A 25,406-nucleotide genomic window follows, 5' to 3' on the forward strand; every position below is an offset into this window, starting at 1 on the left:
AGCTCTGGAATGAATGCCTGGTTTTAAGTTCTACCATTTAGTAGTGGGCCTTGGGGCAAGTTCCTGCTAATCTAAATCTCTGTTTCTTTACCTATAAAAGGTGGGTAGTAATAGTACCTACTTTATGAGTGGTTGTAAAGAAATGAGATGAATCAAGTTAAAGCATTTAGCCCAGCATGGGTGCATATGAAGTGCCAGAACTACAGCATGGAGAAACACTTCTGGAATAGTAGAGTAAAAACTTCCAAAGATCTCCTTCACAAAAGCAATGATTACTGGCAAAAATTGTCAAAAATCAAAATTTTCAGAACTCTGAAAATTAAACATTTGTAAAAATTCAAGGAGGATTTATTCAAGGAAAATAGCTGAATCTCCATAAGAACAGTAAACTTTGTAAATTTTTAACTGTTTCTGTTTCTAGCCCTCTCTCCACAGTAGTCTTGAAAACCAACAGCTTCATAACTATGGTAACTGTGAAAATCAGGGGCTCAGCAGCCACTGGAAGAAACTTAATGGCTTTGGAGCTTCCCAAAAGTCCCATCACTAGAGAATTGTCACTATTTGGCTTGTATGGCAGCTCCTTGCAAAGCTGCATTCTCAGGACTTGTCTTTATTTGACCTGACTTAGAGCTTGCTCTGTGCAAAATTTCTATCCCTAGAGCCTTTGTTGAAAAATATCAGTGGTAATTGTTTAACACTGGAGCTGCCTCATTGCCCAATTTTTAAAAGGAAAAATTGGGCAATTTTAAAAGGAAAAATTGGGCAATGAGATGTTTATAGGGAGCTTTGAAAAGCTCCAATGTATTTCTGAGAATCTAGAAGGCCATAAGCATGTGCAGGGCTATGCATGTGTCCAGGAAAGACCTTAGAAATCCCTAACCTCTCACCTCTGGCCAACCTTGATGTTCTGCACAAAAGAAAAAGTTAAGGCGGACAAAAGAAAAAAAAACAATTAATTGGCATTTATCAAAAGTAGAAACTTTTGTGCTTTAAAGGACACCAAGAAAGTGAAAAGACAGTAGAATGGGAGAAAATATTTGAAAATCATGTATCTGATAAAGGTCTTATATCCAGAATATATAAAGAACTGTTACGACCCAACAATAAATGGACAAATAACCCAATTTAAAAATGTGCCAGGGGGGCTTCCCTGGTGGCGCAGTGGTTGAGAATCTGCCTGCTGTTGCAGGGGACACGGGTTCGAGCCCTGGTCTGGGAAGATCCCACGTGCCGCGGAGCAACTGGGCCCGTGAGCCACAATTACTGAGCCTGTGCGTCTGGAGCCTGTGCTCCACAACAAGAGAGGCCGCGATAGTGAGAGGCCTGCGCACCGCGACGAAGAGTGGCCCCCGCTTGCCACAACTAGTGAAAGCCCTCGCACAGAAACGAAGACCCAACACAGCCATAAATAAATAAAAATTAAAAATGTGCCAAGGATTTGAACAGACATTTTTCCAAAGAAGATATACAAGGGCCAATAAGGAGATAAAAGATGTTCCACATCATTAGTCATTAGAGAAATTTAAACCACTTCACGCCCACTAGGGTGGCTATAATAAGAAAAGATGGACAGTAACAATTGTTGGCAGAGGTGTGAAAAGATTGAAATCATCATACATTGCTAGTGGGAATGGAAAATGGTGCAGCCACTTTGCAAAACAGTTTCCTCAAAAAGTTAAACATAGAGTTACCATCTGACACTTCCATTTTTAGGTGTATACTCAAGGGAATTGAAAACATAAAAGACTTGTACATAAATGTTCAAAGCAGTCTTTCTTATTCATGATTATCAAAAAGTGGGAACAACCCACAAGTCTATCAACTGAGGAAAGGATAAACAACATGTGGTATATCCATACAATTCAGCCATAAAAAAGAATGAAGTACTGATATATGCTACGTTATAGATGAACCTTGGAAACGTTATTCTATGTGAAAAAAGCCAAACACAAAATGCCACATATTACTTGATTCAGTTTATGTGAAGTTTCCAGAGTGGGAAATTCCATAGACACTGAAAGATTATTGGTTTCCAGGGCCTAGAGAGAAAGGGGCATGGGGAGTGACTGCTGATGGGCAGAGGGTTTCTTGTTGGCATAGTAAAAATATTCTGAAATTAGAAAGTGGTGCTGATTATACAACCCAGTGAATATACTGAAAAGCCCCTGAATTGTACACTTAAATGGGTGAATTTTATGGTATGTGAATTATCTCTCAGTAAAGCTGTTATTAAAAACAAACAAAAAACCTCTACAGCGTCCCATTTAAATGGATCACCTGGTATTGAAAAATAAAATCACTCCAGAGTTTTCCTGCTTAGCTGGCAACTCTATAGTGTTTGCAGTGGGGGTTTTTTTGTCATCATTTTCTTTTTTTTCGCATCTTTATTGGAGTATAATTGCTTTACAATGTTGTGTTAGTTTCTGCTGTACAACAAATTTGTTGTTGTTTTTTAATGAACTATCAGAAGGCTGGAATTTCATTTGTAGAGTTTTTATGCTAGCCATAGGTACATGACTATTCTTCAGTTATACAAAGGTTAGTCAAAGCTACATATAAAAATAAATTCCCTAGAATTAGCCAAATTGAGATTATTACAGTGTTTTTGTAGAAAACTTTACTTCATTTACAATCATGAGTTATAATACTTTTAAGCATTCTTTGGATGATAAAATTCTCTTCTTTTTTTTCAATGCTTCATCATCAGTTTTTCTCGTTGGTGAACTGTAGTTGGATTCAAAATTAGCTAAGCTTGTTATAAAGTTTTACTCTTTTTTTACAACTGAATTTTGAAATAAAATGAATTCAGATCTTACTAGCTGTAAAATATTACTGAATTATTTTCACATTTTAATAAAATTGAGTATATTTTAATATTAGCAAGATCCTATTTTCTATTTTTTATCGTTTTTCTTCTCGTATCAGTGTAGTCTGTTTTAACCCACTGTATTCTTAGCTTGCAGAACACAAAGAAGTACAGCATATCTACAGTCTGGAGTCTCTTTGCCACTGCCCTTTTTATGAAGAGGCCATGCATTTAGTTGAAGAAGGAAAAATTTACTCAAGAGTGCTTAGGTATCATGCTTATGTTTTTAAAAAATATTAAGATGCTATTGCTATGTTTGTCTGATATTTGTTAAAAATATTTATGAGAATAGGGGAAAATATGTTTTTAGGCTCAAAATAAATTATTTTTACATGTTTTGTCAGTACTGAAAAGACATGTGTTTTTTTATTAAGGTCCCGAGGTTAAGCCTTGTTCGAGTCCAAATTTGTAGTAGGCTTGATCTTAAATGCACTTTAACAGTTGTCTCCCCTGTTTATTACTTAGAACTGAAATGTTGGAGTGCCTAGGAGACAGTGATTTTCTTGCCAAACTTCACTGTATTCGACAGGCTTTTCAGGTATTTTTTTTTAACAGTAAGTGACTTCACCCAGCCACTCATCCCCACCCTCATGCCATAGAGTCCAGCTGCATATAAACAGGACAGTCCTTTGCTCTTTATTATCCTTATTCCTATTGGCAAATAAAAAGTCTGCTAAGTTTATTTTTCCTGCCTGCTGTTTCCCTTCATTTGTCTTCATTTGTCATCCTCTGCTATAACTTCCTGGGTCTACCACATTTTGTCAAAATAGAATGTTTTGATGCTAAAGTTGTATGTGTATGAATTGCTGCTTAAAATATAGATCCTTTTTCTTATTATCAATTAGTATGTGTTCTAGAATGTTTTTATTTGAATCAGATGTGAAATCATCGATTTCCTAAAATGAAATAAGGTCATTTAACAACAAAATTATCTTTATTTTTCTATGTTTTGGAGTTGTATAATATTTATTTTGGATTTTCTAATATGAAATTGAACAGAATTTAAATTCATATTTATCTCCTTTTAATCTTTTTTATTATACATTCAAGGGCTATATTTTTAAGTATTTTTCTTTTTTAAAAAAATTTTATTTGTTTTATTTATTTATTTATTTTTGGCTGTGTTGGGTCTTCGTTGCTGCGTGCGGGCTTTCTCTAGTTGCAGCGAGTAGGGGCTACTCTTCTTTGCGGTGCGCAGGCTTCTCACTGCAGTGGCTTCTCTTGTTGCGGAGCATGGGCTCTAGGTGCCCGGGCTTCTGTAGTTGTGGCTCGCGGGCTCTAGAGCGCAGGCTCAGTAAGCTGTGGCGCTTGGGCCTAGTTGCTCTGCGGCATGTGGGATCTTCCCGGACCAGGACTCAAACCTGTGTCCCCTGCATTGGCAGGCAGATTCTTAACCACTGCGCCACCATGGAAGCCCTCAAGAGCTATTTATATTTTACTAACTTAGGACCTTTTCTGTGGTCTGCCTGCTGAAATAGAGTCACATACCATGTATTGACTGTATTTCGGTTATTTATGCATAGGTATGCTATAAAGTCAAATGTCCATTCAGATTAATTACAGGTCTCTTTTTTCTTTGTTTGGGGATGGATATTTTTCAGGTAATTCTTTCAGAAACAGCCAACAGGATATTCCTTGCTGAAAGTGGGAGGAAAATTTTATCAGCGTTAATTGTAAAAGCGCGAAAGGTAAACTTGTTTTGTTGGCAGGTTTTTTATTGTTGTTATTTCAGTTGAGCTGAAGATTAAGATGCATTAAGTTTTTAATAGAAGAAAATGTTTTTGTAGATATTTACAAAGGTTCACATATTGAAAATAAATAACCCAGGGACTTCCCTGGCAGTCCAGTGGTGAAGAATCCACACTTCCACTGCAGGGGGCATGGGTTTGATCCCTGGTTGGGGAACTAAGATCCCTCATGCCGCATGGTATGGGCAAAAAATAAATAAATAAATAACCCAAAGAGCATTGATTTCTACTTGGGTTCATTTATTTTCTTTGTATAAAGTTCACACTGTTTTGATCAAGTTGATAAATTATTCTCAATTTGCCATAAAACTTGTGAATGTCATGGTAAGAATTATCATTAGATCTGCTACTACAGCCACCACTATTGTTATTTCTAATACCTCTTCTCTTACGTCCCTCAATCCTGTTTGATAAGAAGGTTCCAGGAAGTAGTATAGATCTCAGGAATCTGGAAATACAAATTGAGCTGCCTTTTACTCTTACTCATCTTCATGGGACTGACAGAGGCAGAAGCAATGGCAAGAACTTTATGAAGACTATGAGGAACCACTTTCCTTTATGCAGGTTGTGTCCAGATGATGAGGAAAAAAAACAATAACAAAAACCAGACTTTCTCTGAGCCCTTTGAACACCTGGTTTTCAGACCCAGTCCCTTTGAACCTCAGTTCCCTCATTTGTAGAATAGAATTTTATTTATGTTACCCTATTTCAGAGAGTTCTTATGATGATTAAATAAATGATAAATGGGAAAGCAAATTTATTAAAAATACAACATAAATTTCGGGTGATATTAACTACTTGCAATTCCCAATGTAAATCTTTTTTTTTTTTTAACAAGAAACAGAATGTTTAATGATTATATGAAAAAGTTGCATAGCATTATAGTCAAAGAAATTAAATTTAAAACAACACAATAGCTTGTTCTGCCTATCAAATTGCTACCACTAGAAAGACAATAAACCCAGTGTAAATCTTATGTTGCTTTCTTGGCCTTCCCAAGGCAGATAAACCAACTGATTTGAACTAGAGTTCCTCCAAAAGGAATAGAACTGCATCGAAAGCATCGCATAGTATCTGCTGTAACCGAGTTTTCATCTTAAGGACTGACCTAAATAAGCACACATATTTGAGTAGTAAGCAGTTTGCTTATGACATTTTACTTACATTCTTAGTCTTGGCTTCTGCAGAATGTTGGACTAACAAAATATTAAATCAAGTGAATATGGCATCCCTTGAAAATGCGTTTTAATTCAGTTACCTAATAGAATGAAGATCTAGCAAACTTACTTGAAGAGTAACTTATTTACTTTGTAGGCTTGAGCCTTGTTATAAAGTCGGGCTTAGGATTAAAGTGTGTTTTCTTCTACAGAATCCGAAGAAGTTTGAAGATGTTTTTGATGAAATGATCTATTTTTTAGAGCAGACTGATCACTGGGATAGTACTGAAATGGAACTGGCTGCTAGAGGGGTAAGTTCAAATTTTTTATAATATTTGTCCCCCTTAGTTATTTACTCATAATATTTACATAATTTGAGGCCACTGTTTCCTTGTCCTTGTTAAATGACAGTAAAACCAATTGTGTGACGGTGGCTATGACAGAGTCAGAAACAAGAGCAACCACAGTCTTTATACGTTGAGGCAGCAGGTGAAAATACTGGTTTTTTAGGAAGCCCTTCATTCCTTCTCTCCCTTTCTTCCATCCAGAAGTCAGTGAGCAGGCCCCAGCAGGGTGGTAATGGTAGCCTGTGCAAGGACGGTTTCAGGTAGGACAGTGGGGCCAGGGAATTGGCTGCATACACAGGATCAAGCAAACAATTAAATATATTAAGAATGATCAGAGCCAGATAGCTCACTGTCAGAGAAGGGAGGTATAAAAAAGCTAGGATTGGAATTGGAGCTGTCAGTGTGAATTTATAGTTTACAATATAGATAGATAGATAAGGAAATAAATAGAAAGGTTTGCGTATACATAAACACACATAAACTTCCTAGCTCTATTCACTGAGAGGGTCTGGGAGCAGAAACACCTCAAAAGAAATTATTTCTAGCACACAGATTTTAACTTCTAAGTACCACTCTCCACTAAAAGGAACTAGGACTTCTTGGAAAAATGGCTGATTTCTGCACTGGAATAGAGAAAGCACATGATGAGCCTGGAATATTTTGTTGTTATGGAAGCTAAAAGAATGAGTTTGCAAGGGGCTGAAAGGCTTTCTAGGCAGAGAAAAACAGTAGGTGCAGAAACACGGAGGCACAATCTTTCCTTCTCTGGTGTTCCCTCACTCAGTGAAGGAATTGGCATCCGTTCAGTTGCGCAGGCCCGAAACCTGGGACTCATCCTTTACACGTCCCTGGTCCTCGTCTACTTTATCATATTCATCTCTAAGTTTTGTCAATTTAACACCTATATATCTTTCAGTTTCTTCAACTTCTCTCTGCTCCTGCCGGCCCCGTGGTAGTCCGAGTAACTGTTGTTTTGCCCTGGACTACCTCAGGGTTTCTGCATTCCCTCATTTCTTGCCTGCTCCTCCCCTCCTTGCATTCACTCTTCCGCCTCTCTATTCTGCTCTCCACATTTCTGCCAAAACGGTCTTGAACAATACAAATCTGAATATTACTCAGCCATAAAAAAAAAAAAGTGAAATCTTCTCATTTGTGACAACATGGATGGACCTAGAGGGTTTTATGCTAAGTGAAGTAAGTCAGGCAGAGAAAGACAAATACTGTATGATTTCACTCACATGTGGAATCTAAAATACAAAACAAATGAACAAACTTAACTAAACAGAAATAGAGTCATAGATACAGACAGGTAATTGCCAGATGGGAGGGGGATGGAGGGAGGAGAAGAAATAGGTGAGGGGGATTTAAGAGGTACAAACTTTCAGGTATAAAATAAGTGAGTCACAGGTATGAAATGTACTGTGTGGGGAATATAGTCAATAACTATGTAATATCTAGACTAGACTTACCATGTTGATGATTTTGAAATGTATGGAAACATTGAATCGCTGTGTTGTATACTAGGAACTAACATAGTGTAGGTCAATTATACTTCAAAAACAAACAAACAAACATAATCATAGAAAAGGAGATCAGATTTGTGGCTACCAGAGGCAGGGGGTCAGGGGAAGGGGAATTGGATGAAGGTGGTCAAAAAGTACAAACTTCCACAGATAAGATAAATAAGTACTACAGATGTAATGTACAACACATTAAAGATAATGAACACTGCTGTATAAATATGAAAGTCGTTAAGAGAGTAAATCCTGAGTTCTCATCACAAGGAAAACAATTTTTTTTTTCTAATTCTTTCATGTTGTATCTCTATGAGACGATGGATGTTCATTACACTTACTGTGGTCATCATTTCATGATGTATGTGAGTCACATCATTATACTGTACACCTTGAACTGTTACAGTACTGTATGTCAATTATGTCGCACTGAAACTGGAAAAACAATGAAATAGATTCACGAGGTACCGAAGATTAAAAAAGAAGATCTGATCATCCATCTCCCCTCCACCACTACCCCCCAAAATACTGTGAGGATAAAATCCAAAGTCATTAACATGGGCCATAAACTGTGCAGGAGCTGGCCCTTCCTCCTGTCTCTAGGCACTCGCCCCCGTGCTGTAGAGAGCTGCGGCACACTTTCAGTGATACTCTTTGGCTCAACATCACTGTGTTCTTTCTTACCTTCAAGTCTTTGACAAGGTATTTCATTTACTTGGCTTGCCTCACTCCTTGAAAAAAGCCCTCACTGACATCCAGTCTAGATTAGAAGCTCCATCATAAGCTTTCACAGTACCGTGTAGTTTTTCCTTTACTGTGCTTATCACAGTTTTAATTGTATATTTGTGGAATTATTTATTGCTGTCTTTTCCCCACTAACCTCTAAGCATATAGTTTGCTTACTGTAGAAGTCTCAGCACCTGGTACAGCATGTAGTACAATACAATTTGCATGAATGAATGAAAGAGCGAGAGGTTCATGATGTGGTGGGGAAGACAGGCAGATGTACCAGTAACTAAATGACAGAACAGAATGAGCATTGTGGATACCATAATATTCGGTGGGCCAAAAAGTTCGTTCGGTGGGGCTTCCCTGGTGGCACAGTGGTTGAGAGTCTGCCTGCCAATGCAGGGGACACGGGTTCGAGCCCTGGTCTGGGAAGATCCCTCATGCCGCGGAGCAACTAGGCCCGTGAGCCACAATTACTGAGCCTGTGCGTCTGGAGCCTGTGCTCTGCAACAAGAGAGGCCGCGACAGTGAGAGGCCCGCGCACCGTGATGAAGAGGGGCCCCCGCTTGCCGTAACTAGAGAAAGCCCTCGCACAGAAACGAAGACCCAACACAGCAAAAATAAATAAATAAGTAAATAAATGGATCATCACATTTAAAAAAAAAAGTTCGTTCGGGTTTTTCCTTAACACCTTATGGAAAAACCCAAACAAACTTTCTGGCCAACCCAATAAAGGCATGAACAAGGACTCCTAGAATAGAGTGGAGGGAGAGATTAATTTCACCTGATAGGATCTAGGAGGGAACAGCTATCATGTGAATTATAATTTCTGGTGGTGAGTTGTTCTCATAGTTGTCTCTCTTCTTCCTCTGTTTTTGTCAGAGATATAATCTGATTCAATTAAAAATGTACTGCTGTTGTATCAATATGAAGCCCTGGCTCAGACTTCATTTCAGCTCTATGTAGTAATAATTTCTGTTTTAACTTATAATCTAATGCAGGTGAAAAATCTAAATTTTTATGATGTTGTTTTGGATTTTATATTAATGGATTCCTTTGAAGATTTAGAAAACCCACCCACATCCATACAGAATGTAGTAAATAATCGCTGGCTAAACTCCTCCTTCAAAGAAACTGTAAGTGGTGGTTTACCTTTCTCAACCATTTAAATTTGATGAAAATTAGGCAGAATTGGGAAGATGGGGACTTCTCTGGTGGTTCAGCAGTTAAGACAACGCACTCCCAATGCAGGGGGCCCAGGTTCGATCCCTGGTCAGGGAACTAGATCCTACATGCTGCAACTAAGAGTTTGCATGCCGCAACTAAAAGATCCCGCGTGCTGCAACTAAGACCCAGTGCAGCCAAATAAATAAATAAACAAATATTTTTTTAAAAAGAACTAGGAAGAGGAATAAGATTTATATATATGTGTCTGCCTGTAGAACGACTGTTATGGAAACTGAGCTCATCCTTTGATATTGGGATCAGATGTGTATGATATATAACATCTGAAGATGAAATTTTCCTTTTGGCTTTTCTGTCAGTCCCTGCCTTGACCTGGAGGACCCAGTATTTCTTCAGATCTCAAAAAACACTTGGGTTTCAAACTAGTTCAGGCCTAACAAAAAATTATCTGTAACTGAAATGGCTCTATGACTAAACAAATATAGCAATTTCAGTGAAAAGATGATATATATATTTTTGGAGGAAAAAAATATATATATATTATAATACTTTTCCTTCAAAGTATGTTTTAACCATAAAAGATACATGTCTCCATTTCTGTAACTGATTTGGGACGGTGACGCTGATCGAAGTGGGGTCATGCCAGAGTAGGGTCACATTCTTTCAGGACTCACTTGGGTGTTTTTGTCCCTCTCATTATGGTTATGTTTCTTAGTTCTTTATTTGAATAAGACTGTTAGCTCAACTCACAGCTATTTCCAGCACTACTATTCTTGAAGAAAAAAATATTACTTGAACTATAATTACCAAGTTCCTTGTTACCAGAGTCCACCCTTTTTCTTTTGGTGGCTTTGTATTTAATTTTAAAATTTATAAACATCTTTTCACTGATATTTACAAACAATAGAAGGAACATGGACTAGTTCTTTTTAGTTAATGTTTTAAACATTTTAGATCTTTAAACTTTGAATTTCTAATAAAAGTCACTCTTTTCTAAATGGCAAGTTTATATAGTTATAAATTTAAATCTTGCTTTTTCTCCTCTGTATATGTTTAGGCTGTGGCTTCAAGTTGTTGGTCAGTGTTGAAACAGAAAAGGCAACAGATGAAGGTAAAATTCATTATGTCTTGGACTTCTTTGTAAAGTAATTTGAAGCTCCTGTCAAAGAAACTTGTGAGTCAGTTCTCAACGGGGGATGGCAGCTCATAAGCACTGTCCCTCAAGCTGGATGAGGGATCTGTTGGCACTGGGTTGGCTTCTCTGTTTTTAAAGTTGCAAACAGCGCTAATAGACTTTTGTTTTTGTTTTTTCACTTAATGATATTTTAAGATTAAAAAAATTGTTTAGCATAGTGGATTCCACTTCATGTAATCCAGTTGAGAAATGATGATTGATTAGCTGCTTTATTCAAGTGAGAGTGCCTACCAAAAAACATCTCAAAGTCATATCCTGCTCCCACGCCCCACACCCTCCAGGCCATCTCACCCACCACACACTGCTCTCACATACACTCCTGTGGTAAAGGAGGACGGACTCTGGGGTGAGGCTGCCTGAGTTCAGATGCCACTTACCAGCTATGACCTCAGGCAAGTCTTGACCTCTCTATGCCTTAGTTTTCTCATCTCTAAGGAAGAGCATAGTTTCTACCTCATGGAGTTTTTTGAGGATTAAATATAATGTCTTAGAACAGTGCTTGACACAGTGCATTATGGACCTGTAGGTTATTATTATTATATTATTATTTGCCCACTGACCTATAGAATTTTGTCATGTCCATATTTCTAAGTCTGAGCCTTATACCTTTGAGATAGTATTGCCAAGTGCAGTGTTTCTGGAGCATAGTTCTCACAGCATCTGCAGAAGGTGCTTGTTAAAAATAATTCTGGAAACCGTATATTTGCGTAATTCTTATTTCAAAGATGTTGTACAGGGTTGTATTGTACAACATGGGGAATATAGCCAATATTTTGTAATAACTATAAATGGAATGTAACCTTTAAAAATTGCATAAAAAATGATTCTAAAGACCCTGTGTTTTAAGCAAGCTCCCCAAATGATTAGAAACTCTTAACATCTGAGAACCACTGGTTTAGGGCTGGGGAACAGACTTGTAGACTTAGGTTTGATTTTCGCACTAGCTATTATGATCATAGGCAAGTTACTGTCAGCTGACCTTCAGTTTTCCTGTTTGCAAAATGAAGTTAATACCTACCTCATAGAGCTGCTGTAAAGATGAAATGAGATAAAACATAAAATTAAGAGTAAATATAAAAAAGAGTTATAATAAGTAGTAGTTTCTATAATAATAATGATAGTAATATTGTTATCATTATACCTAACCTTATTTCTTACTTCTTAGTATAAATCTCATGCCTTGGACTAATATTCTTCCTGTATCCGCAGATACCTATATATCTTACGTCTTAGGGAACTATTTCCTATCTTGGAATGTCATACTCTATCCTGTCTACTTAAATAAATCTTACCTACTGTTTCAGTTCACGTTATTCCTTGGTGAAGCCTGACTCTTCTACTTCAGCCTATGCTAACTTCTTACCTGTCTGAATTCCTATTATAGTTAATATATATAGTTAATATAAGTATGGGATTTAGAATTTTAATATATGCAGAACATCTCTTAGACTACAGTCCGTGTATCCGTGATAACTTTTTGGCCTTTACTAACTAGCTGTATGTGAGTTAGGATAGGTTTTTAAACCCCTCTGATGTCTCACTTTTTACATGTTAAAATGATATTAACATGACCTAATTTTTCAGGAACATTTTATTAAATTAACTAGAACCTAGCACATTATCTGGTATATAGTGGGGACTCATTAAATGGTAACTGCTGTTATAATGTATTTTTAATTTGAGGTTTAAAAGATGTCTTGGAGCCTGTAAAATAGAAGATAACTCCTCCAAGAGACAGGATCTTAAGGCATACTTATCCCCAGTAGATGCTACGACAAAATCTCACAGGATGTTATTTAACAAAGGAAATTTAGAAAGTTATTAATAAACTTAGAGAGTTTCCTCAATCACAACTGTATGTATTACTATTTCACAAGAAGGTGCATTGCATAATTAAATGCTTCAATAATATCTGGCTCCTTAACTAAAAGTTAGAATTCTAACTTTTTTTATGCTAAAATTCTAGCATATTTTTAGCACAAAATTCTAGCATTTTAAAATTAAATTAAAATTCTAGCATTTTAGCACAAAACTTTTTTTGTGCTAAAATTCTAGCATATTTTAATTAAATGCTTCAATAATATCTGGTTCCTTAACTAAAAGTTAGAATTCTAACTTTTTTTGTGCTAAAATTCTAGCATATTTTTGTGCTTAATCAATTAAAAATTCATTTTAGTCTTTTTCAGATAATCTAAGTGATTGAGTAGAATTTCTTAAATTCTACTGAACTAGCTAAAACCATGGTAGTCTCATTCATCCTAAAAATTATACTGCTAAGGAACATTGTAGCATTCTTGTTATTGCTTGGTTACAGCACTGTGATTGCTTTTTTATGAGGTAAAAATGCCTTTAAGAAATAATGTTTTCAGCAAATTGAGACTGTTGGCTAGGATATGAAATCTACTTAAAGCATTCTGTGACTCTAACAGTTACTTGTATGTGTATTAACTGTCTTATTAAGCTAGCTTATCATTGACCCTTGGTCTGTCCTCAAAAAGAGCTGGTCATATGATGGATAGCAAGCAAATGCAAGAAGGTAAAAATAACTTGATTCTCCTTTACTTCGTAACAGATCCCAGATGGATTTTTTGCCCATTTTTATGCCATTTGTGAGCACATCAGCCCTGTCCTAGCCTGGGGCTTTTTGGGTCCTAGAAATTCTCTCTATGATTTATGTTGCTTCTTTAAGGTATGTTCAGTCATTGAATCATTTCTTTTTTCTAAACTGAAAAACAGATAAAGTTTTATTCTGTTTGGTTTTGGTTTTGTAGAAGAATGTTATTTAAATGTAAGATTATAAAAGTCACCCATGACAGTGAAACAGTATTATATAGATTTGGTGCTTTATCCTGGAGAAGATTGAGCAAGTCCATTCACCTTATCGGTTCCTTCTGTAATGTGTACATGTTCTCATATGTGTTACAATGTTAAACAAATTGCTATAGACAGTTCTGCATGCCTGGACACTTCTGAAATTTGTAAAACAAATAATATCTGTCTTTATTGCACATGTGGCAATTTAGAAATAAGTTCTAGTTCAAGGTAATATGAATGATAAAATCCCAGCTGTGAGAAATAAGGTGGGATGTTAAAATTGTATTCCAAAGTCAGTTTAAATTTACCAAAACACAAGTTGCCTCTTGTTGCGGAAATTTCTGCCTGGCACAGTGCCAAGAAAAGTCTCACTATTTAATAGTCCTGAATTTAGGCTGAGTTTCAAGGAGCAAATAAAAGTAAACATAATCAAGTATGAATTTGAAAGTTTTTGATGTTTGAAACTTTGGATGTTTCTCTATACCCTTCACTTAAAAAATTAAATTTTTTTTTGTTTATGTGCCATTAATGTAGCATTTATGTAAATGGTTTAGGACTTTTTTTTTTTTTTACTGTCATTGAAAACTCAATTTTTGATTAATTTACTTGACCTCTCAAGTGTAAGGTATGTGTTTAGAGGGAAAAGTTTGGACTGGGAATTAAGTATGCCATTAATGAGCACTCTGATTGTGGGCAAATCATGCTTTGTCCTCCTTCTCTTCATAAAATGAGGGGACCATACAGGTTGATTGCCAGCGACCCTTCCAGATATAAAATCCAATGAAATCTATGAACTGTGCCTTCTTAGTACTTCTTAACAGTTGATTTCTGTAGGATAGAAATTAAATATTCCTGTTTTATTGTTCTTTGGAATTACTTTGTTTTCCATCATGGCATAACAACCTGAGACTTACTTAGTAGTATACAAGTTGCTTAAAATGGGTTTCAGCATAAGTATTAAGTTACTGAAGTGAAATATCCTTCATGATCTTCCACTGATTTGAGACCTGAAATTATTTTTATTTTTCACATGTCTTAAGTCTTTTTTGGTACAGAAAAATAAACATTTGAAATTTATAAGTTATGATTATTGGAAATAGTTTACTCTTCTGTCTTAAAGTATTACCAGTGCTCATAGGTAACAATGCAAACTTCAATTATTGGGAAAGGACTAATAGTAGCCCCTTACGTTTATACAGTGCTTTAGTATTTACTGGCATTTCCCAGAGATTTTTTTTTTTTAACATCTTTATTGGAGTGTAATTGCTTTACAATGGTGTGTTAGTTTCTGCTGTATAACAAAGTGCATCAGCTATACATAAACATATATCCCCATATCTCTTCCCTCTCGCATCTCCCTCCCACCCTCCCGAGATTTTTTTTTTTTAATCGTTACATCAGCCCTGACTAGTAAAAATGACAAGTAGTACTTATCCCTTTTTTTACAGAAAAAGAAAATGAGACTCCCCAAAAAGGTTTAATCACTTGTTCAAGGTTCCTTTTCTATTGAGATTTGAAATTAGTAGTGGAACTGACCCCTAATTCAATGTTTGTTACAATATTAGTAACTATTTAGTTTTAATATAACTTCGGTCTAATAAGTGCCAATTTGTTTTGTGTTCATTTTCCAGAATCAAGTTCTTTTCTTTCTCAAAGACATTTTTGATTTTGAGAAGGTACGCTATTCCAGTATAGAGACTTTGGCTGAAGACCTCATGCAGTTGCTTATTCGCCGCACTGAACTTTTAATGGCCTATCTTGGAGCCGATGCACTGAGGCATACAAGTAGCTGTATAAGTAGTCACAGTCATGTTATGCCCAGTGGCCTATTAGAAGCCAAAGTACAGTAAGTACCATAAAAATCAGACAATTTCAGTGTGCTATGAAATATTTTAAGGTAACTATTGATTTTGTAATATGTATTACACAGAATTGGTGGATATGGACTCAGGGAGGAAAAAAAAACCTAGTAAAGAATGAGTGATTGTACTGTACTTACACAGAAGTTCTGTCATTAATCCCCATGTAGTGTATCCGAAGTGTTTTTTTTTAATCTTTAGGTAATAATCTTTGTGAAATGTATATTTTACAGAAATACTGCTTGAATTGAAACCAGTACTTGGGAGTTAATTGATTTTTTGTCTTGAAGCTGTCTGAAATGTCCAGTTTCATTCTCAAAAGCTTTGTTTTTATGCTTTGCACCTGGAATATATATACTTTAGCCAAGACTTTTATGGCCCACACATGCAAGAATATATTACTCCTAGTGCCAACAAAGTTAACTTTGCCTGAAAATGTATTTTTAATTGTAAAGTTATTTGTTGTTCAAGCAGGTTTAGGCAGTAGTGGTATTTAATACGTACTGCTTATGTTATTGCTTGTGCATTTGCTTAAGTATTTGAATCAAAGAAACTGTAATAGCCGAGTATCGTTACAGAACATTTAAATGAATTGCCACTGAGAAGTTTACAAGTTACAAGTTTATATTAGATTTACTGAAGTTTCCAAAATACATTACAGTTGGTCCTATGTTACAATAAAGAGACTGAAGAAATTTCTTTTATCTTGGTGTAGATTAGAACATTTCCCTTGAATGAATATTGATTACAAATATAACATTTATTAACTATGACAGGCAATTAAAATTTTTCCATGTAGTTTTGAGACTATCTCCCAACATCCTAGGGTATTAATCTTGATACAGTAAAATCATTTCTTCTTTCTCCTTATGCATGGCTTTTAGTTGTTTCTACAGAGAACTTAGCACACTGAGAATTTGTCATATTATAACCATATTTTTAAGTTATTCATTGATACTTTGAATCTTAGGGAGGTCTTAAAGAAGGTTTTTCCCCCTGAATATATAACAAAATATTTTTTAATGGTATGGAAGTATGTTTCCTGTCCTTTATGATAGCTATATGAACAAGTGGGTTGTTCATATGAATAAGGTTCTTCAGAGTATATTAGATACTTTCAGAGTTGTATTAATTTTGTGTGTAAATCATATGCCACTTATTTAGAGTGGCTGTCTGAGTAAAACAGTGGATTGGATTTCTTGATTTTGCTCCTAAAGGGGGCTTTATTCATTTTAGGAGTGAGTTATCCAGAAGGATCTAAAATATATTTTTTTAAGTGCATTTTTAAAGTGCCTAGTTTCTGATGAATGAATAGAAAATGAAAAGTGGGGAAAGAAGCATAATCTTTTAAGGTTTTAAGTTTATATATGTGGCACATTTATGTAATATTAGTTACAAAATAGGACATTCAGAACCTTTATGCTGTTTGCATGTGCTGTGTTCCATAATGTGTAGGTTACAACATTAAACAATATGAAATATTGCTCTAATATATTTTGAGTATATAGTTCCTTGACTTCTCTTACATATATTACATATATTCTTAATTTAACACTTGGCTGTTCATAATTCTTATTGTTGATGGAGGAGTATCTTCAGAGGTATCAAAGCTAAAAATTCCATTATGTAATATTTTACTTTTTAATTTGTATCCTGTATTTTGGTTTCTTGTTGAGGTACCACTGGCCTTGAATGATTCACACACATACACACATGTGTGCACACACCCATTCCCATCATTGTATAAGCAAGATAGTTATTGCTTATGTTAATTTTCCTGTTTGGGGGGCTGAATGTTTTAAGCTGTGGTTTTATAAACAAAGCTATAAGTAAACTTAATTACTTTTTTATTTGAGGAGGATATTGTTTGAAATCTGTTTTGAAGAACTGCACTATTTAATAATGCTGCTAGTACATGAAACAACTCTGGGAAATTTATTTCATCAGATAAGATGAATGACTTTCCAGAAGGTGTTTTTTCTTTTACATTTCACCTTAAAAAAAAAAAAAAGAAATTGCCCATATTTAAGAGGTTGTTTTGTCAAATTCAGTGCTTGAGGTTGATTAGTTTCTGGTCAGTTCAGAAGCTACTACCTTAGTAAGAGGCGTTCTATGTGGCCTTTGACTCAAGAGACAAGAATGACCAAATAGACTTTCAAGGTAGTAGGTATAGAAAAAAACCCTCTCTATTATAAGGGAAGAAACATGACCTTTCTAAAGAAACAGCTCTTAAAAATGTTTCTGACCACTGAAGAGTGCTTGAGGCGTATGTTCCAATTTCAGTTTGCCTTGAAATTGGGTTAAATAGATAAAAGCAATGTTTCAAAAAATAAAAAGTAAGTAAATTGGTCCAGAGCCTTTTGGGATAAAACCCTATTTAACACTTCTTCATGGTAGTATTATCAGAATATTGCCTTTGCCACCGTGAGTTCTACCATCTGCTTCCCTATGTGAATTATAAGAGGACCTTGAATTAATCATGAGAAAATGGATTTTTTTTCCTCCTGTTTTCTGGAAGGAAAAAGATAAGTGTTCAGGTGATTTATATTTGATGATTTTTTTTTTCTATTTTGGTTTCTCTACATCTTTGTTCAACTAAAAGCCTAGTTATTTATTCTTGGAGGATTGTGATATGTTTATTAAATGTCAAAATGAGATTCTTTTTAAAAAGAAGGCAAGTTTTTCATACTGTTATAGTCAGCTCCAAAGAACTTTTTCCTTCTCATAAAGAATTTTTTTATTTGTATATATTTATTGTGATTCTATTAATTTGTTGAATTAACTGACTTTATAAAAAATATTTACAGACTTTTTCTTGCCTTAAGATGTAATATTTTCCGCTTAAATGATTATCTAGGGAGTGATTATTTACATTACAAAAGAATTCTTTAGTTTATCATTCCTTTAAACCTGTGAGATAGGAATGCCAAAGTAACACTTAACATACTTCTCTGTGACCTTTCATAATTAGAAATTTTAAATTATGTTCATAACATAATTTGCTTTTATTTTAATATGAACACATATTAGGAAATTATTTGGAATATATATTTCAAAGTGGTTGTAAGAATTAGGCTGAGTTAAAAAAAATTTTTTTTTTGCTTGGATTAATCAAATTTAGAAATACCTCTGTATGTGAGACTTAAGAATTTGTATAGTCTGTGATTAATGGAAATAAGGGCATCCTTTCTTTGTTCCTAATGATTATATTATGTTATTGTTTTGCTTAGTTTGAGAACAACCGTGTATTAGCTTTACTTGGCTGATGACAGTAAATGTGTCTATTTCTTATATGTAAGGACTGCACTTATTAATTTATGTAAGAGTGAAACACTACAGTAGCAGAAAAAAATAGCACTGGCTCTTTAGCCAAAATAAGCACTGTAACATGGATGTATTTCTACTTATGCCAAATAAAAAAGTGATGGTACATCTTGCTGATGTATTGAATATTTTATACAATGCTTATATATATTTGCAAGGTCACACTTGTCTCAGCAAACCCTACCTACCTTATGGGAGCTTTCAGTCTCCATAAGACCACATATACAGGCATGGAGAATACAGAACACTGCAGAAATACTGAAATCAAGTGTAAAAGTATGTTTTCTTTATGTATGAACTGGGAGAGAAAACAGTTTTGTGATCAATAAAGGCAAAGTACTTGTGGTTTTTTATTAATAATTTAAAGTGTTTTGGTTAAAATTGCCATCAAACACAATATAAATTTATCTTATTGGTGTACGTGCATCCTTCCCTATTCAGACACGCCCCTTGCCCACCACTTCTTGGTTCAGATACATTTAGTCAAGGAGAGGGATGCTGCCTGGATACCACTGAAGACTCCGGATGGTGAGAAGGGTTTATCTCGTGATAAAAACAGTATTCTCGATTTGGGACTTTTTAATGAAGAGGTTTATTTTAGAATAAACCTCTACAGTATAGATAAATGTATATAGTTATATTTTTAGACTGTTAAACCAAACATAAACTTAAGTATATTACTTAATAAACGAACCATACAAATATGAGTTAAATTTTTTCCTAGCAAGGATATAGGGTTGGAGATGGAATGGGAAATATCCATGTCTCAATCTCATCTTCTGTCTTCTTTGTCATCTGCCATCCTCCTGTCGTCTCATGCCGTCCTCTTTGACCCTGCTACATGAACTTAATATTTTGCCCTTTAAACATGTCTCTCCGAATTTTTATGTTTGTCTAAAATACTCCTCTACAAGAGTCTCAGTGTCTTATTGTTACACTCTTTGTAGGGCTTTGCTGGAAATCGTTATAAACTCACTTGGTTTATCCAGCTGTGTTTCCTACTGTTCTTGCTTTTGACTTCTATTTTTTAGGTAGTGTTTCTTCCTACACTCTGTATTCTGTGACACTTTACCCTGCCACTTCTCCTTTAATCTCTTTCTGTCCTCATGCTACTGACATCTTTGATCAGGCTCCTCAACTCTTTTGTCTGATGAGGTTCTTTTTTTGTTTTTTTCTACCTTTGAACAGTGAAAACCCTTAAGTAACCTTTATCATTTGGGCAGGAAAGGACTGAATTCCAGTACAGGAAAAAAAAAAAGCAAACCTTCCTTCTATGATGCTTTTTATTCTGTACTTAAAAGCCACAGCAAGGCAACTGGTATATCAAATACCACCTCAACATTTTGCTTTTAACTGTCTCTTATGTGTGTCACAAAAGCCTTTCACAAAGTATACTTATATATAGGAAATTACAGAACTTTTGTAATTTGCTATTTGAAATAATACTATAATACTTAAATATAGAGAAGAACTTCGACATTTGAAAGCACCTGAAATATGTGACTTCTAGAATTTTGCTAATTCTTTTATTTAATAACACTGTGAGAGAATAGGCCCAGGGACTTTAAAAAGGACTGAGTGCTTAATGTGGTAGCAGGTGGATAATTTTTTTAAAAGTAGGTTAAAGCGGGTGCATTTGTTATCTATTGCTGCATAAAAAATTATCCCCAAATTTAGCAGCTTTAAACAACGAGCATTATCTCCCATAGTGTCTGAGGGTTGGGAATTTAGGAATGGCTGGTTCTAGTGGTCCAGGGTTTTAGGGTCTGTCCTGAGACTGCAGTCATCTGAAGGTTTGACTAGGGCTGGAAGATTCGCTTCCAAGATTTGCTCACTCACATGGCTGTTGTCAGGGGGCTTTAGGTCCTTGCCATGTGGGCCTCTTAACAGAGCTGCCTGAGTATCTTTAAAATATAGCAGCTGGCTTTCCCCAGAGTGAGTAATCCAAGAGATATCAAGGCAAAAGACACAGTATCTTTTATAACCTAGACTTGAACGGGACATACCATCACTTGTGCCATATTCTGTTAGTCACACAGACCAACCCTGACACAATGTGGGAGGAGATTACACAAGGGTGGAAAGACTAGGAGGCGGGATCATTTGGGGTTATTTTGGTGGCTGGATATCACACCAGGGAATCATAATAAATTGTATATAGATAATGTAGACATTTTAATTTTAAATGAATATGTGCACATTCTTGGACCAATCTTTTGAGGTAGGGTGAAGGCCTTTACTGGGAGTATGGATCTACTGGGTATTCTGAGATGTCTTTGTTGTAGAAACTATACCTCGAAATCATCATCTGGGTTTTCCCGTTTCCCTTATTTAAAGGAGAAAAAGTTACATGAAAAGCAATGAGTCCCAAATCCCCCTAGGTTTTCATAATTTTCTACCCAATCTTTTACATTTGTCTTCCCCACACCTAGCTTGATGGTAATGTTTATAAGCTATTTGCTTTCATTACGTCTTCAAAGCATTCAACTTAGCTTTTATAAAAACTATTAACTGTTTATTTTTGCTTTTGTATTTCTTCCTTTTTGTAATGTTTGTGTGATTTCAGTAACATGCAACTGATGTAATCAAGTCTGAGAACAAATCTAATCGATTCATGATAAATATACAAGGAATGTTTACACGGACAGACAAATCTTGGATTTCTAATAGTCTTCTCAGACTTAGCATGTCCAAACCGGAGCTCCCGACCACACCAGCCTAAACCTTCTCCCCATCTTTCTCATCCCAGTAAATGAAAACATTTTTCCAGTTCCTCAGGCCCCAAACTTCTTTTCCTCACATCTCACACTCAATCTGTTACCAAAATCCTACCAGTTCCACTTTTTAAAAAGTACCAAGAAAAAAAATACGCCAAGCATTTCTCACTACCTTCAGAACTATCATCTTGCTCCAAACTCCCATTACCTGTCATCCTGATTATTTTGGAAGCCTCTTAACTGGTCTCCCTGCTTCATTTAGTGTGTTTGCAGCACATTGGCCAGAGTGAGCATGTTAAAAATATGTCAGATTATGTCACTGCTTTGTTCACAATCCACCAGTGGCCACCCATCTTACTCAGAGTAAAAGCCAAAGTCCTTACAATGTAAAAAAGGTTTCTCACAGTCTATCTCCTGCTCCACTCCACTTAGTATTATTTCACCCTTTGCCTACTCAGCTTCACCCACAGAAGCCTTCTTGCTCTTCCTAGAACATGTCAGATAGGATCCTTCCTGGGGCTTTTGCACCTCCTTCTGGACCACTTTTCTCCCACTCCATTCCCAGTATTCCCTACTTTTCTGCTGTGGTTTATCTCTAATGCATACCACTTAGTTGTTTATTTGCTTACTGGCTGCCCTCTTCCACTAAAATGTGTGTCCCATGATGGCAGGGCTTTTTATTTGTTTTGTGACTGCTGTATCCTAAGTATCTAGAACTGAATATTTGTTGAATGAATGAATGATGAATTGAGGGGAGAAGAGGTAGGCCTTGCATGCTGTGGGTAGCTAGCAGAGTTTATAGGAAGAATGAAGAGCTTTATTGTATCTGGTGAATCTGAGTGGATCAGTTAAGACAGTTTCTACTCCTTTAAGTCATAAATATAAATGTGTTAATTATAAATTGGTAAGTGTAAGGAAGAAAAGGGTGGAGTGAGAATTTATAATGGGGGTACTGATAAAGATTGGGGTAAAAGGAAGACTTCTCTGAGAGAGCAACATACAAGCAGACAGCAAAAGCATATGTTGAAGTTAGGTAGGTGAAGAGTCCAGGGAAAGAGAATTTCATGCAGAGGGAACAGCTTATGCAAAGGCCCTGCAGCCAGAATGACCACGGAAAATTCCATGAACTGAAGAAGGTTAGGGTGATGGGATTGACGGGTGCAAGGGAACAAGCTAGATCATCCAGGCCACGCTAATCTGTATTAGAGTAAGTTTAAATAGCTGTTTTAATTACCAATCTAGAACTTTTCTCTAATTGAAGAATGAATGGTTTATACCTCTTAAAAGAATTTCCATCCCGAGTAAATAGTGTATGGGGATGGGATGGAGAAGGAAAGTTTTAGTTAAGACCAGAAGGCCTTTTCAAAATCCCTGAAAATATAACCTGAGCACCACTGTGCCCAGGGCTGGAAATTGGAGGTGGTTGTCCCCGGCTTATCTGTGTGGATGCTAGTTTGATTTTGTTAATTCATTCACTCATTCATTAAATTTATATTCATTTTATGCATGCAGTGAAGAACTGAAGATCTCCCCACCAGGAAAATGGCGCCGCTGGATGAGTATTTCAGGTTTTAATGTGGGTTGTCTGATGGGTTTAATTGGCAGTCTGGTGGTCCAGATTGAAAAGTTCTGTGGTGCTAATATTCGCAAGATGCCTTAATGTAGGTTTAGAAAGACCAGAGATGATTTGCCTTCAATTAAGGAAAATTGGAAGATTATATAAATATTATTTATTTTTATGCCTCCTCCTCCCCGCCCCCTCCCCCCTCTTTCTTCCACTTTTCTCTATCAGCCATTCTCTTTGGAGTTGAAGACCAGAACCAAGAAAAGGAGAGCAAGACAAATGAAGTGGTCCCCGGTCTGCTGCCCTGTGCTCTCAACAGTAAAAGGAAGGTGTGCCGAGGGTCGACGCTCTGGATGAAGATAAGGCAGTGCTTCGGCTTCGTAGACACCAGGACCGGTCGGGCAGCTGAGAAGCGGGCCCACCGCAAAGCGGCTGCGGGTCGCGGCGAGGCAGCCGCCGCGTGTTTCTGAATCCCATTCCGGTAGCACTCGTTTCCCACAAGGGAGGCAGCCTGCCTTCCCCGGACCCCGCCGGGAGGTGGAGGCGGGCCCGCGGGGAGGGGGTCAGCGCAGGGGGTCAGCGCAGGAATTTGGGCGACCCGCAGGTCCCGGCGGAAAGTTGGCAGCCACCGCCCCCCTCGCCCGCCTTCCTCGTGTACTCTCCACCCCTCTCCGGGCTACACGGCGGAGGCGGGGGGTTGGGGGAACTGGCCTCGTGTTCTGGAACAGCTGCAGCCGGCGTTGGGCCCGCCTGGAATGCGGGAACAGGCTGCACACCAGGACTTTTATGGAAACTTGCTGCTGGAGCCGGCGGCGGCCAGAGGGCTCGTAGCGGCTGGAGCGGCGGCGGCCGGAGCGCCAGGACTCCTGACCACACCCCGGCGCCCAGAGCCTGCCAGCGCGCACCCCGGACCTTCGCGTGTCGCCGGCTCGAGGCGGGTGAGAGGAGTCGGGGGGACGTGGGGAGGGGGCGGCCGAGACGGAGCCGTCGGCTCCCCCGGGGCGGCGGGGACGCGCGCCCCGGCTCCTGGCCCGGCTCCATCCAGCTGTGGCGACGCGCTGGTCCCCCGGCGCGAGCGAAACGGCCCTCGGAGCCGCTTCCGCGGGCTCGGCGGAGGGCGGACCGGGGTCGGCCTGGCTGTGCCTCCGCGGTCACCGGCCTCGGGCTCCTGGCCACGGTTTCCTTGCCCGGCTCCGCAGCTTCAGCTCGGCTTGCGCCATGTCTGTGCAGTTTCGGGAGCTTTCTCGGTCCTGCAGGGAGTGAGCCCTACGGCGGTGGAGCGGGTGCCGGTCCCCTTTCTCTGTCCCAGGGGTCCCGGCAGGTAAAGTGCCCTGTCGTCCCCCACCACGTGCCTCCGGCGCGGTCTCCGTCTCCGCCGGCAGTGCCTGTTGTTTTTAAGAGAAGTCATTCCCGATCGGTCCCTGTGGAGGCTGGGGACTGAAATGTGATTTAACAGCCCAGCATCTGCCCCCTCCCTCCAGACTAGTTTTTCGTGATTCTGACCGATGTCGGATGTTGGGAGTTGTGCAACTAGAGCTGGAAGTTGGAGTGAATGATGTAGTCACCTCTCGAGACCTCCCTTCTCTGTATGCTTTTTGAAAACGCCGAGCCATTCCAACTGTTTGTAAACTCTGCAAAGCTCTACAAATGCTAAAATTTTATTATTAATGGCGTTTATAAAGAAAATAACCTAGTTGAGAGGTTAGTTGATTATCGCAATGGCTTCAAGATCTTCATTAATATTTATTTAATTTAAGGTCCATAATGCGAACGTAGAGAGTTGGAAAGGGGGTTGGGGTGAAGAGAGAGTGGGAGAGAGAGACAGAGAGGGAGGATAGAACGAGAACAAGATAAAAATAGCATAAAGATATGCCCTAACAAAATGTCTGTCCTTGGGCTGGAGGCAGGTAAAGAAAAGAAGTTAAGCCATAATAAGAAAGAATTTAGTTCCGTGAGCAAAGCAACGGGCGCATCATTCACCAGCTTAATTTTGTTAATGAGTTCATGTATGGGCCCATTGGCCTTCGAGTCACAACATAACTATGTGTTGGGTAGCATGATTATATAAACTCAGGTATTTATACCATCTTAGTCACCCGTCATTGAGTGAACCACATTATTCTCCGCCAGTCCTTTTACAGGTTAAATGGATGCCATAAGAAAACTCAGAATACACATAAGTCTCTGAAATTCTTTTGAGTTTTGAAGCCCGGTAGGGTGGAAAAGTGCATTATCAACCAAATTGAGGGACAGGGTTTTTTTTGAGGAGGTATATTTAGTATAAATGAACTTTGATTACTTAATGTAGTTAAGTCAGATTCTTTCTCACAGCTATTAGCCCCCTATTTTTGAAGATATTTTATACTCTGGATGGGAATACTTGAAAG

General features: G+C 37.6%; 2 protein-coding genes across 7 annotated transcripts in view; both read left to right on the plus strand.

Annotated features, from left to right (window-relative positions):
- Nucleotides 1-23,618, plus strand: part of MIGA1 (mitoguardin 1) — a 93,796-nt gene extending 70,178 nt beyond the window's left edge. For 3 of the 4 annotated variants that reach the window (XM_068540157.1, XM_068540158.1, XM_068540161.1), the window contains exons 9-18: nucleotides 2,957-3,075; nucleotides 3,332-3,404; nucleotides 4,468-4,554; nucleotides 5,984-6,082; nucleotides 9,363-9,497; nucleotides 10,604-10,657; nucleotides 13,314-13,430; nucleotides 15,187-15,401; nucleotides 19,180-19,266; nucleotides 22,968-23,618. In XM_068540157.1, coding sequence (XP_068396258.1) covers nucleotides 2,957-3,075; nucleotides 3,332-3,404; nucleotides 4,468-4,554; nucleotides 5,984-6,082; nucleotides 9,363-9,497; nucleotides 10,604-10,657; nucleotides 13,314-13,430; nucleotides 15,187-15,401; nucleotides 19,180-19,266; nucleotides 22,968-23,115 — 1,134 coding nt within the window. In that variant the 3' untranslated portion in view covers nucleotides 23,116-23,618. The remainder of the gene's footprint in view (nucleotides 1-2,956; nucleotides 3,076-3,331; nucleotides 3,405-4,467; nucleotides 4,555-5,983; nucleotides 6,083-9,362; nucleotides 9,498-10,603; nucleotides 10,658-13,313; nucleotides 13,431-15,186; nucleotides 15,402-19,179; nucleotides 19,267-22,967) is intronic. The other variant, XM_068540159.1, reaches the window with a different exon arrangement.
- Nucleotides 23,619-23,702: 84 nt separating this feature from the next.
- NEXN (nexilin F-actin binding protein) overlaps nucleotides 23,703-25,406 on the plus strand; it is a 73,501-nt gene continuing 71,797 nt past the window's right edge. For 2 of the 3 annotated variants that reach the window (XM_068540154.1, XM_068540155.1), the window contains exon 1: nucleotides 23,703-23,953. In XM_068540154.1, coding sequence (XP_068396255.1) covers nucleotides 23,775-23,953 — 179 coding nt within the window. In that variant the 5' untranslated portion in view covers nucleotides 23,703-23,774. Of the gene's footprint in view, nucleotides 23,958-25,406 lie in introns of all 3 variants that reach the window. The other variant, XM_068540156.1, reaches the window with a different exon arrangement.

The sequence above is a fragment of the Eschrichtius robustus genome, chromosome 3, assembly GCF_028021215.1.
Source record: "Eschrichtius robustus isolate mEscRob2 chromosome 3, mEscRob2.pri, whole genome shotgun sequence".
NCBI classification, from domain to species: domain Eukaryota; kingdom Metazoa; phylum Chordata; class Mammalia; order Artiodactyla; family Eschrichtiidae; genus Eschrichtius; species Eschrichtius robustus.